Source organism: Sus scrofa, chromosome 1, assembly GCF_000003025.6.
Source record: "Sus scrofa isolate TJ Tabasco breed Duroc chromosome 1, Sscrofa11.1, whole genome shotgun sequence".
NCBI classification, from domain to species: Eukaryota; Metazoa; Chordata; class Mammalia; order Artiodactyla; family Suidae; genus Sus; species Sus scrofa.
Window position 1 is genome coordinate 14,217,032 of NC_010443.5, and position 14,172 is coordinate 14,231,203.

General features: G+C 48.2%; 1 protein-coding gene across 15 annotated transcripts in view; it reads right to left on the reverse strand.

Moving 5' to 3' along the window:
* ESR1 (estrogen receptor 1) overlaps positions 1–14,172 on the reverse strand; it is a 387,875-nt gene continuing 373,703 nt past the window's right edge. For 12 of the 15 annotated variants that reach the window (XM_021083050.1, XM_021083034.1, XM_021083018.1 and 9 more), the window contains 2 exons: positions 9,030–9,213; positions 2,453–4,537 (listed from right to left, as the gene is read on the reverse strand). In XM_021083050.1, coding sequence (XP_020938709.1) covers positions 4,303–4,537; positions 9,030–9,213 — 419 coding nt within the window. In that variant the 3' untranslated portion in view covers positions 2,453–4,302. 15 annotated transcript variants of the gene reach the window in all.

Below are 14,172 nucleotides of genomic sequence, written 5' to 3' on the forward strand. Positions count from 1 at the left end.
TTGTCTTTCATTTAATTTTTTATTTGAACATCAAATAGGTAGAGAAAATTGTTTAAGGTGCTTGAGCATCCCACTGGATTCTTGACTTTTTTTAAGGTGCAAAAGAGGCTGACAAGTGTGTTTCATTAAAGCGAAGCCGCAACAAAACAATCACATCAATAATAGTATGCATTGGCAAAAGGGCATATTAATCCATCAAACACAATTTGGCATTTGAGCCTTTCCCCATAAAACAAGAGCTCTACACTGAAGAATATGTAGTGCACAAAATGCTTTGTTTATACGCTGTGAGAAAACATAAACTGGCATAATGTCACTTATTAATTCAAGTCTCTATGACCAATGACCTCTCTGTGAATGCAAAGGGGTCCATGCCTCAGGCACCTGCTTATGGGGGCTGTATGTCTTTTCCAGGGTACACAGCTCTATAAAAACACACTGAAGATGGGTTTGGAACATGGCAGCATTTACATATTAAAAAAGTTCAGGCACATTTGGATGCAAAAAAAAAAAAAAAAGAATAGAAATTTTTCTGGAATCTGAAAGACAGTGCAAAATTGAAGTGCCATAATAGAGGCAGCAGTTACTTCAAAACCAATTTTAAGTGACTTAGAAAAGAGGCCACGCTCACTGTAATCCAAATGGAAAGAAAATGCAGTTAGAAACAGAGAACTAACACTAATGAAAAGGTGGATATTTGGGACCACAGTTAAACTCCTTTGCTCCAGTTGAGAGGAACTTTGCAGGGAGTTCACCCAGGAAGCGTGCAGTGTATTCTGGATCACCTGCCCAAAGTTTTTGCACCAAGGAGAATCACGGTTGTCTCAGGAGCTACTGTACGATTCTATCTGCCTTTCGAATAACCAGTTTCCTGAAGCAAACCTGCCTGTGACTATTAGACATTACTGTGTTCCTAGGGATCCCTCCCCACATTCACAGTCCATCTCAGAGTCGGGAAGTGTGGCTAGGAAGTGATTTGGAATCGGTTGCACGTAGGGGTAGTCTAAACCAATGGCCTAAGTCAACAGCCATATCAGTGTGTGAGATTTCAATGCAAGAACATCTTGATGGGATCAAAAGTAAATTAGCAGTAAGTCCCTTATTTGTCCAGCCCCCGCCAAAGGCACAGGATATGGCATGGCTGAACATTCTTGCAAGGTTAATAGGGAAATCTGATCAATGACTACACTTCCTTTGGGGCTGGATTTCCTAACCTACGACGTAGGGTCTTCTCTTTGGATGCACTAGCCTCTCTGATTGTTGCACGACAGCACTGCAGAACTCATTACCGCAAGCCTGGAGCTGGGCAATGGCTACAGAAAACAAAGAGCACTAGCTCTTCCTTGGACTATTTTGTGGCTGCCTCTAGTTCTTCCCCAGAACTCAAGCTGCCATTACAGGAATGGCTATCAGATACAGCTAGTTATTTGTGGTTAATAGGGCACAATCGGAGGACTAAACCCTGGCGCTTACTCCAGGGGCCAGTATCGATCTGCCTCAAGACACTTTCAGGACTCGTATGACTCTAGCCCCCCCATTTTTCAAATTCCTAAACCCATTTCCCCACCCTATCCCAACCCACCCCCCCAACCCTGATCGACCATGCCTTTCAAACTTTAAATTGTCTCAGAGTGGGGGGAAAAAACACACAGCATATTCCCTACACCCAAAAGCAACATCAGCTGCAAAGTATCAGCTGTCCATTAGTGGCACTTCAAATGAGAATAAAAAAGAGATTTCCAAAATTATCTGAAACTCCCAGGCTATCAAACCATCTGGTGTTCTCTGCCCATTTCAAATGTAGTAGTATCTTAACACGAATACAAACACCTTAGATGAATAATGTAAAACCCTCCACTGGATTATTGTTTGGATTTAGCTGGTATTACATCATCTATAGTCCTAGAATTTTTTTTTGTTTGTTTTTATTTTTTTAAAAGAAAATCTAAGTATAAACATTAAAAAGAACCCACTGACCCATTAGCTACTGTCCAAAAATATTACTACTTATATTTTGGTAAAGCAAAATTAGCTGCCCTGAATAATTTTCCTTTTCAGGCATAATCTCTGCTACATATGATTGTCTATCATTCAATATCCAACAATAGGCATCTGGATTAGTGCTATTTTGTCTACTGTGGATATAAAAGTTGATATGAAATGTGATCTTCATTTAAATGAATAATCACCAGGCCTTGGTTATCAATGACTGCATACATGACAAGGTAGTAATACAAAAAAAGTAAACATTTTTCGTTGGTTTTGAAGGTGAACCCAGTCAAATTAAATCCAGAACAGAATGACTACATTCAATTGTCTGATAAACAAGCACTGCGATTTCAAAAAAATATATATTATACTATATAAGGTGCTTCTTCAACAAAAACAACAAAAGAAGTATGTTCTAAACATTCTCACTGCAGATACATAAAATTGCCCCTAAATTTAGATGCACTTGTGAAAAAAACTTTTTTTTTTTTTTCTTTTTGGCCCTCCCAGGTTCTCAGTCCTTTGGCGATCGCTTCCTGCGAAATCGGAAATGAATGAACTCCACTTTTAAAACAGGTATCCCAAGAGAAGCCTTAGAAGCTTGGCTGGCTTGATGGCTTAACACATTGCCTATTAATGGGGTTCCGGTTCTAGACAATGAGGTCACCAGAGGAAACCAAACTTCTTTTTTTTAGCTGAGAAGGGGAAATAACCCATAACTGCCCTAGAGAAGCAAAGACCCAGGGAAGCCAGCCCTGTGGTTGGGGTGAGCCTTGCTTGTTTAAGCCTATAGGCCTGAGGACTCCTACGCCCATGTCCAGTCTTGCTCTCTTGGCTTATGTAGTTTAATGACATCGACACTTGGGGAAGTTTTTTTCTTTCTTTCCCTTTCTCCCTCAAGGCCAAACCCTGATTCTGGGATGAATGCTAAACAACCAAGGGCAGGTGTGGTCTGACCAGGCAGCAGGCAGCCGGCCCAGAGAGTACTCCAATCCTGGCCCTCCTCCCTGCCCAGAACGTGCCTCCAGTCAGGGCCTGGCGGGGGAACAAGGAAGAGGAGGACTGCCCCGTGGACCCCCGGGCAGCCCCGCAGTGCAGCGTGGGGTCGGCCAGTAGCACTCCTAAGTGACACAGCCTGTGGCTGGGCCACCCTGAGCCTCACAGTTTTATCCAGTTTCTGCCCTTTTTTCCTCTTTGGTCTCTAGTACCTACAAGAATCATGCACATTTACTACTCAGCCCAGTGCCGCAGGGCCGGAAGTGTCACCCGGGTGCCCACTCGTGGAAACTGCCCTTGGTCATCGGCTGGGCACTACACCTAATACACGTTCTGCATTAAGTTACACACCAGGAAGATCTGAGCAGAGCGCCCTCTGCTGATAGGTGTGAGATCACACCAGAACAGGTCCTGAAGCCCATTTACTGCAAGTTCTGGGGGCGGGGAGAGGGCTTTCTTTTTCATAAGATGAAAACAAAAACAAAAAACCAAGAATTTATCCCTCACAAGGAAACTGGTACATGTGAAAGCAAATTAACTGGGATCAACTTGCTGTTTTCCACGGCTCCATGGGAAGCAAGAATTAACTGGAACCCGTGACCTGTACATAGTGCTCTCAAAGGCCAATGGTAAAGCATTCAGCAAATCAGAAGGTACAGTGTATTAAGCTGATAAATTCTTGACAATTAGGGGATCTTCCTTCCCTGTGTGCGTCTTGTATTCCTATAGGGGAAGTGGGTGGACAATCACCAGATATTCTGCTACGGCCAAGCAACAGAGCAAAAGCTTGAAGGCATGACTTTCATAAAATGATATGTTTGCTATAGGAATACAAGAGGATGTTATAATGAACCCTGGACCTAGCTTTCTCCGCGTCAGCAATTAAAGGAGCCACTTCCAATTCTTTCCTGTGGCGTACGCTTAGATCCATTAAAAAGTGCTTCACATTCATGGAGGTGAAAAGTCCACTCTCCAGACCTGGGTCACAAGTAGCTAAAGTGCACAAGTCCTCTGAGCCCAGCTCGTGGACCAAGCCCAGTCATGAAACACGAAGGGAATCTTTACGCTGAGTAACGCCGCGAAGGGAGAAAGGGAGCTGTTACAAAGAAATGAGCCCTGGAATCCCTTTGGCTGTTCCCCAAAGAAGGTGTGCCACTTAGAATTGAGCAAGCGAACGAATGGCCACCCATATTAGAAAGCCAGCGCTGGATGCATGCCAGAGTGTGTGCAGGGGCAGAAGTCAGCTAGAGTGATGCGAGGTGGGGGTGAAGTGCGACAGGGATTCTTGGAACCTTGGGGGAGCTGCCGGGGGAGCTCTCAGATTGTGGTGGGGAAGTTCTCCGCCTCCCCTGTGATGTAATACATTTGCAAGGAATGCGATGGAGTTGAGCCCGAGGTGGCCAGCTGGCTCTGGCTCATGTCCTCCGGGGGTGGGCCCCCAAGGTTGGTTGGGGCGTGCAGGCGGTGGGCGTCCAGCATCTCCAGCAGCAGGTCGTAGAGGGGCACCACGTTCTTGCACTTCATGTTGTACAGATGCTCCATGCCTTTGTTACTGCGGGTGGGGAGACACACACAGGACCACGTTAGGCCATCCCGGCTCCAGCACCGCGAGGAAGGCCAAGGAAGAAAGACCCCACCGACACTTATATGCCAACCTTGTTTTCTGTTTCAAGAGCCATTTTAGGATTTACAATGCAGGTGGCTTTCTTCCCCTCTGTCACTGTTACATCTACAAAGAGAATTAGATGAGCTATGCTGCCAAGGAGGAGAGAGCTTTGTAAATGTGTAAAACAGTTCAAGAAGCCCCCTTGCTTAAAACTTGCCATTGCTCCCCATTTAACTAGGAATAAAATCTACATTTCTGTCTGTGCCCTACAAGGTCCGACGGATGTGGCTTCCACTGACCCCTCAGAGCTCGTCCTGCCTCCCTTCCCCGCCCATCCTCTTTAGCCACCCTAGTGTTCATGCTGCCTAAAACGAATCGCTTTACTTCCAGACCCAGGGTATCTGCACCCGCTGCCCCCCTCCTCCCACCCTGGAGGCTCTTCTCCCAGGTTTTCAAATGCCACCTCCTCTGAAAGGCCTTCCAGTACCCCCACGGCAATGGGCTCAAGTACCTGGACTTAGTCTGCCTTCATATTACTCTGCTTTTCTCTCAGCACTTAGGACAACCTGAAAGTCTTCTGTGTATGTGTGTAGTATTCTGGCTCCCCGAGCACAGGCATACACACACACACACACACACACACACACACACACACACACACCACACTGGGCAGATTCCATGAGGGGCAACAATGTGTGCAAACTGTGTGCCTAGAAATGTGGCAACAATGTAGTCAATGCTCAGAAAATTTGGGCTAGCCAGACAGAGGGCAATGCAGGCAAATGGCATTTTTCCTTTTACCACGCCCCTCCCTCATCCTCTTCCACCAATGGGCTCTGTCCCCACCAGGAAAGAAACTATTACCTAGCTTGAACTTTCTTTTTCCTGTACCATTAGGTAGGCAGACAAGGAGCATCCTACATGACACTTGCATGCTCAGTAGGGGAAAAGTCAGCCCCTGCTGGAGATGTGCCATGAAAACACGGCATCAAAGTGATCTCGGCTGTATAACACAACCAGCTAAATTATGTTTTTAAGTAGTATTTTGTTGTTTTTGTTTTTGTTTTCATTTAAAAGGCTGTTAAAGTTAAATGCCCCCTGGATCTGACGGCATCTTTCCTCTTGCAACCTAATGAGTCACATTTACCATCCGATGAAATCTGGTGCTAAATGCTCTGAATAACAACATATGGCTGAGGCCAAGCTTAGCACAACAGAGTTCTGTGATTTAGATTGGCTGTGATGAGGCACCACAATATTGCTGGTGCTGCTGGTGCTGGTGTGTGTATGTATGCGTGTGGGGGGGGGAGTGTGTGTGTGTGTAAGTGAGAGAGAGAAAGCTCAAACGTTGCAACAGAGCAGCACTTCTTTCCAGCTCTTCACACCTCAGACAGGAACACTGACTGCTGCTGCCCTTGGCCAATGTTGCCAGTGAAAATACTAAGGCCAGCATAGTCAGTGCAAATATATTTGGTGTTAACTAATTAGGCTGGCTAATGCAGACAAGCAGTTAATGGACTTGGAAATTCAGCATTTCTTACCACCAAAGAAAAACTTGAGCTGTGATACATGGTTTTTACATTATCATTGAAATTCCTAGCTTAGAATAAATCTAACACATTTTCTTCAAGGGGAAGCTTACTCTCTTGGCCAGGAAATTTGGTAGAGAATTATATTAGGTTATTGTGATCCATCTTCCACATCCTTCTGTGCAATATTCATCCAAAAAAAAAAAAATAGATGGGGATTTCCTGTTTTGGTGAAGCAGAACGAATCCGACTAGTATCCATGAGGACGCAGGTTCGATCCCTGGCCTGGATCAGTGGGTTAAGGATCTGGCGTTGCCGTGAGCTGTGGTGTAGGTTGCAGACTCAGCTCTGGTCCCATGTTGCTGTGGCTGTGGTGTAGGACGGCAGCTGTAGTTCTGATTTGACCCCTAGCCTGGGACATTCCATATACCAAGAGTGCAGCCCTAAAAAAATGAAAAAACAAAACAAAACAAAAAACAAAAAACAAAAAAAAAGGAAAAAGGACTGAAAATGTGTGCTTAGAATGCAATCACCTACTTGGCCTGGTCAATGTGAGTCCTCTATGACACGGATATTCTTGGGGACTTGCTTTCTTCCTGAGAACCGAGACTTACTTTCCTCACAACTTTGCCAAGTGGAAGCCATTGTTTGTGAAGTTCAAATTCATAGGGTAGAGAAAACCTCAAGTAATTTGTTCTTTCATTCATTCATTCACTCATTCACTCATATATGAAGACATGTAAGACTTCATGTATGGCACTGTGGGGATATAAAGAAAAGGAGATACATTTGTTTTCTCAAGAAGCTAACAATTTGCAGAGTTATCCCAGAAAAGGAGGCACCTAGGACTTGGATGGGATGTACTTCTTGCCATTGGATCACAGTGTCAAGGTTGAAAGACCCCCTTAAAAATGAATCTCCTTCTAGACACCTTGGTCCTTCCCTTATAGCCACCAAGAAACAGAATCTTTTTCATTCATAGGGTCCTGGAGTACACCCAAGGTCATACACACTTTATCACACAGGGTGTCACCACCTCACCTCACTGCTGTGGCCCTTCTGGGGTAAAGGATCCACTACTTCCTTCATCTTTTCTCTGCGGGCCGAGTTCTGTTCATGGGAATGGTACCCTCTAAGCCTCTGGCCAGCTATTTAGAATGGAAATGAGGCCATTTTCAACCTTATGGTACAGAAAGGCTCTATTTCCTCTGCCAATGTCCTTTCTTACCTCCTATAGAAAATACTTATTGAATAGTTACTGCTTGCCAAGCCCTATGTTAGGTGTCTCGCTTACACAGAGTAAGCGAGACACTGTGATAACTGCCTCACAGAGTGTATAGTTTAAAGGTGATGAAAGATAATAAGATGGGCATTAACAATAAAGATGAACAGGGTGTAACCCCCCCTCGCTCAGATGTTAAGGCTCAGCAGATGCTTCCTGCAAGGAGTCAGATCTAGGCTGTGATAGGTTCAGAACGGTTCCCTCTCTGTGTCATGTGTCCAGGATCCTTGACGTTGGGCTTTGTCACAGGACTTGCTCAGTCAATGGAATGTTAGTGGACATGAATTAATTGAAAGATTAAAATGCACGTCCCCAAACAGACTTGCTTTCCTATGCTTCTGTCACCCACATGAGAAGAACATGTACCATCACTCCTGTGGGGTAGTGTGGGGTGATCACGTGGCCAACCTACAGGCCTGCAGCTTGAAGCTGAGTCTCCCAGCTGTGCCATTTCCATCAGCCGATCCCCCGAGAGGTGTGCGTGGGCCTGGAGGAGATAAACAGCTGTATAGCCTGCCTACAGCCTGAAGCAGACTTCCCCCTTGACCCACGAACAGCTGATTAGGGCCAGAGCCTGGACTACCAGCAAGTTCTAGAAACTGAAATAGGGCTACAGCAGAAGGAGTAATATTGGCAAAAATAAAGGCATTTATATTTTCCCTTTTTTTTTTTGCTTTTTAGGGTCACACTGCGGCATACGGAAGCTCCCAGACTAGGGGCCGAATCAGAGCAAGAGCTGCCAGCTTACACCACAGCTCTGGCAGCTTGGGATCCAAGCCACCTACACCACAGCTCATGGCAACACTGGATCCTTAACCCACTGAGCAAGGCCAGGGATTGAACTGCATCCTCATGGATATTAGTCTAGGTTCGTAACCCACTGAGCCACAGTGGGAACTCCGGCATTTATACTTTCATCTGAAAGCAATGGGATGCCATTTCAAGGCTGTAAGTAGGAGTGCAATGTCATCAGCTTTGGTCTTAGAAGCATCACTCCGGCTCCACGGTGGAGAACGGAGTAGAAAGCATCACCCTTGAAGACAGACAGACATGTTGCACAGCTGGGGCAGAAGCCCAGCGGGAAATGATGGCAGCCTGGACTAGGGCGGTGGCAAGGGGGATGACAAGAATGAGAGGGCTGGAGGAGTCCACGTTGACTGCCCACCAGGCATTTAGACCCAGCATCTCTCATTTAGAATTTCCCCTTGGAAGAAGGGAGAATGTGACACAGGAACAATCATGGATGTGCCCACTGCCTTCTGAGGACAAGGGCGCTCACAGACTTCCATTGATGGGCTGGGACAAAGCAGACAAACAAACAGGATCCTCCTCCTGAACTGCATGCTGCAGACGCCTCCCCCTACGATCAGCACATGCTCCAAACTCAGCCGAAACGCCGCTTCCTCTCTGAAGCCTTCTCTGGCACCCACCCACCCACCCACCCCCAAGAGACATCTAACGCCTCCCTCTAGGATCCCGCCACAGCGTTGACGCTCATTATGCGGCCGGAACCGTCCCAGGTGCACGAGCGGTACTCTGGCATCAGCCCTTGCCAGGCCAGCTGTAACAGAGGGCTGGGGGCTTGGTTTTTCACGTCCCTCGCGTGGGAAACCCCAGGACGCCTCACCTCATGTGCCTGAAGTGAGACAGGATGAGGAGGAGCTGCGCGAGACGCCGGTGCTGCTGCTGCAGAGTCAGGCCCGCTTTGGCCATCAGGTGGATCAAGGTGTCTGTGATCTTGTCCAGGACACGGTGGATATGGTCCTTCTCTTCCAGAGACTTCAGGGTGCTGGACAGAAACGTGTACACTCCTGAATGTGCAGAGAGAGAGCGTGAGAAAGCGAGAGACTCCAAGGGGAGCCGGTGCAGGGGGCTGGGCACGTGGGCGGGACGGGACCCCGGGCAGTGCCCCGCCCCCGCCCCGCGCAGCCAATGGGGAGCGTCCTGATCTTTTCGGTCCAGGCCTCCAGGCAAGCTTCCGTGTGCATCTGGTGTAAGAGAGCACACACGTTGGAGAAAGGCACGTGGCCGCCTGTGCGTGAGCCAGTTCCCAGGATTTGTCATCGAGATGCCCCAGAAAGGCACTGCTCGCCTTGGAGCCCTAAAGGCTACCTCAGCCACCTCTCCGCCAACAGGCCTGTCACAGACACTCACTGTTCTGTTAATGCGATGACAGCTCCATGAAGGAGGCCCTATTGTTCCTTTTCCCGTGAAGAGAGAGCAGCACTAACTGCTGACAGGTCCTGCTGCTGACTCAGAATCCAATCCTTACAATGGAGACGCTCAGGAGAGCTGGGACCCTCTTGGGGACACGCACAGAGAGAGGAAAAGCGATTCGCTCCGTGATTGGCAGGTAATTTTTCTGGCTAGGACTTAATTTGCTGTTAACACTTCAGGTCACGTTTGGGGCCTTGGCACTTTTCATCCTCAGCTGAAAGGCTGATGACGGGAGGCCAGAGAGGACTCTGGGAACTGCTGCTTCTCCCCGCCAGGCATGTTGTGTTTTTTTTTCCCCCCTCTTGCCTTTCTTCTGGTAATAAACCCTGCTCTCAGGGCCCAGGAAGACTCAAGACTGAAACCAGACAGTCAGGTCACTCTATTCTTGTGGGCAGTATTAGCCCCGACCTAGACAATCAGAGCTTTTCTGGGCTTGTGTAAGAAGGTTGTGAGAGAAATTCTTTCCTCCAGGGTGGAGGTGCTGGGAGGATGAGCCTATGGGGCTGGTAAGTGCCATCTTCCCAGTGCACGGGGCTCCCACCCACAGGCTGGAGCCAAGGACACTAGCAGCGGGGATGGTTACATGACGGGGGTGGGGGGTGGAGGGGATGGGGAGGAAGCAGGGAGGAAGGGACAGAAACCCTTGGTCAACTCATAGAGACCTGGCTCTTACTTTACCCATTTGACCTTGCAGCTTCCATGGCATCCTTTTTTTTTTTTTTTTTTTTTTGAACCTCCATGGCATATGGAGGTTCCCAGGCTAGGGGTCTAATTGGAGCTGTAGCTGCTGGCCTACACCACAGCCAAAGCCATGCCAGATCTGAGCCATGTCTGTGACCTACACAACAGTTCACAGCAACACGGGGTCCTTAATCCACTCTGCGAGGCCAGGGATCGAACCCATGTCCTCAAGGATACCAGTCGGGTTCATTCCCACTGAGCCATGACGGAAACTCCTTTAGCATCCTTTCTAACACATGAATCCACAAGTCCCCTTCTTGCTTAAGATAGTATGAGTTGGGGTTCTGTTACCTGCAACTGAAAGAATCCTGACTAAATTATTAGCTCAGCCCAAGGAGCAGAGGAATGTGAGTGATAAAGAAGTATTCAAAGTGGAGCTCCTGTTGTGGCACAGTGGAAACGAATCCAACTAGGAACCATGAGGTTGCAGGTTCAATCCCTGACCTTGCTCAGTGGGTGAAGGATCCCACGTTGCCATGAGCTGTGGTGTAGGTCGCAGACACGGCTCGGATCCCATGTTGCTGTGGCTCTGGCATAGGCCAGCAGCAACAGCTCTGATTAGACTCCAGACCCCTGGCCTGGGAACCTCCATATGCCGCGAGTATGGCCCTAAAAAGCATTTAAAAAAAAAAAAAAAAAGAAGAAGAAGAAATATTCAAAGCAAAAGCAGGGGAAGATGGAGCAGTCTTGTCTTGGGATGACAGTGATATATATTCTATCAAAGAAATGCTGGAGAAATCAGCTCGTCCTGCCCAAGCACAGGATCTTGCAGGGAGCAGATGACAAAGTGTTTTTCTCTAGATGTCCATCCAAACAGCAACAGTTTGTTTGGTCTTACTGGCTCACTGCCCCACCCCCATAATTATTTCTTCTCCTCCCCTCCCCCCATCCTCACAGGTCTTTTCAAATGAAAGGTTCCCAAGTTTATAAATCCTGGACTTTGTGCTGGTAACACAGTGATGAGTTACTGCTCTCACAGCAGCCTGCAGGATGGGAATGGGGAAAGCACCCACGCAGAGGAACTCGGAGTAAACACAGTTGTAACTGCCCAGAATGGAAAATGGCTAATATTTAAAATAAGTACAACAACAACAAAAGCAGAATGGTTAAGCTCTGGGCTCACAGGCAGTAGCGCAGAGTGATGTCAGCTTTGGTACCCAGAGGCACATTGATCCAAAGCGAACGGAGCACAGAATGAGTAAGCAGGGGACAGGTGGTGGGATCCGAAAGAAATCGCTGGATAACGCAGGTTCCATGCAGGCTTTTCTATGCAGAGGAAGACCGTCGGTTTGAAAACTGGGCAAATGTCTAGCGGCCTTAGAGTTGGCCTGGAGGTAACCGGGGGCAGGGAGGGTGGGCGCCAGTGGGCTGGGGATCAGGGGCCGCCTGGGCTGAGCCCTGTGGCCTGCCCTCTACGTCATCACACACGCTGTAGCCTCGTGTCTCTCAGCGGCCCTGCATCTGGCTGGATATCCTGGGAACCTGCCCAGGCCACAGAGCTGAGTTCATCCAACTTGGATGATGCATTTTCTACCAATTTCCTTTTCTGTTACCACCCAGGATGCTGGCCTTGTTCACCAATAATCCTGTTCTGGTGCAAGGAAACCACAGAACCGAGGAGCAAACAGCCTGCACGGCACTGCTTCGGGAAGGGACACTTGAGCAGCACCTGCTCCTCCTGCCGGTGTCCACAGGGTCACGGACATCCAGAAGGCTGGTGATGCCCCCACCCCACCACCTGCCCATCCCCGATCTTTTCCACAGAGGTTGTGTGTGTGGGGGGCACTTTTCCCTTGGTCCCCGGATTGTCCTCCCTCCCACAGCTTCCTCCCTTCAGCGCCCTCTCATTGAGAACCTACTGTGTGCCTGCCCCACGTTCTGACAGACGGATTTCAAGCCGCATTTTCTTTTAAGTGTTCATGTCTCTAGAGCAGATACTGCCTGCAGAGAAAGGATTTTTTTAACACTGACTCTTGGGACGCCAGCCATGCTCAGAACAAGCCTGTTTTTCTAGTCCTGTTTTGGCACCAATACAGCTTATCATCTCATCCTTGTCAGCAGATGCTTCCTTGCTGTGCAAATATCCTTAGAAATAAATATACAGTCCCATTGAAATGCCAATAATTGACAACAGCAGCCGTCATCCTTTTGGGCTTTTCTGGCGAAACGTGGTCCATATCAGTTGCCTGTTGCCCCGAAAGGGGCCCGTGGAGAACAACAACAGAAACCCGGATTCCCAGGATGCTTCAGGTGCTCTGGCAAGAGCAAAACAGGGCTTCTGGTAATTTCCATATCCCAGGTGGTCCCTGCCACCCTGGACAGCTGCGCCACTGTTCCCAGCCGCACAGAGCTGGTGATCGGACAGTGCCAGCCTTCAGAAAGAGTCTTACAACAAGGCGAGCTTTTGCAAGTCCCCAGGCTACTCCAAATCCCAAAGACGGGGGAAAAAAACAATCTGTATGTCATTAGCCAGTCTCGAAGCGTGGTTGGCAGAGCGTCTACGTATTCCCAATCTCACAGGCAACACGGGGAGTTTTAGGAAGAGACTGCGGGGAGAGCTGGTGGTCGAAGGGAATGGGGAGCAGAACCGTGTGGACGTCCTGTAGGGAAGAGATCTCAGTTCAGCTTTTCTCCCTCTCTAGCTGTCGCTGACTCTTGGCTCAGCTCTCTCCTCTTCTCTCTCTCTGCTTGGACATACTCTCTTCTTTCCTCCTTTTTGCTCTCCATCCCCCAGAACACCCTCTTCGTCCCTCATGATTTGTCCAGATACTAGAATCTTCTGGAAGCTGGAAGAAGGCAGGTATGGAGACTGCAGTGCACACATGCACCTGACTGCATGGAGAGGAAGCACTAGCACAACCAGGGCCCCGCGTGCCCTGCCACTGACCTCCACTAGGGGGCACATCTAACTGATCCCAGAGAGGTGAGGAAGGCAGAGGCATGTGGGATGCTTGAGGACAAATTCTTCCAGCAAGGCCACTTTTTTTTTTTTTTCTTTTCCAAAAGGAAGAATGTGACAGTGGACTCTTGGGAGAGTCCTTCAGTCTACAGTGGCTTGACCCAAAAAGCAAAGGGAATAATTCAAAGGAAAGAGATATCAAAGAAAACTCTTCAAACCCCCTAGCTGCTGAGGGGTCTAGGCCAGAAAGCTGCCAGTCAGCTGGAATAAAAAGAAACTTCTTTTTGATCAGACTCATGGAGGACCCAGTGATTAACTGGCAGGTCAGCCTTTTAGGTTCGCCTCCACAACCCAAGAGCAGGTGTGCTCATAACCTTCAAGGCTGACAGTTTCCTGAGCACCACACTTGCTGCAGGCTTCACCTCTGACTGTCGATCCTCTGGTACCTGGGTAGAGGGGTGTGGGTTGGACAACACGGAGTTGCTGGAGCTGCTCAGTGGGAAGGGCTGTGCTGGAAATCCTACACTGTGCAGGACACGCCCAAATAATGAGAGATTTTTTTCTTGAGTGTTTTACTGAACTAATCCTACAACAGATTAAAAATTGCAAGGCTGCAGTTCCCGTCGTGGCGCAGTGGAAACGAATCTGACTAGGAACCATGAAGTTGTGGGTTCGATCCCTGGCTTTGCTCAGTAGGTTAAGGATCCGGTGTTGCTGTGAGCTGTGATGTAGGTTGCAGACGCAGCTTGGATCTGGCATTGCTGTGGCTGTGGGTACTGCCAAAGCAACACAACTGGTTGCAAATATACAGAAGAGATGTAAGACTCTTCTAAACAAACTGAGAATCGACTATTATCAAATAACAGTCATCAGTGAAATACTGTGCTGTTGCCGAGCGTGGGTTTTGATATGA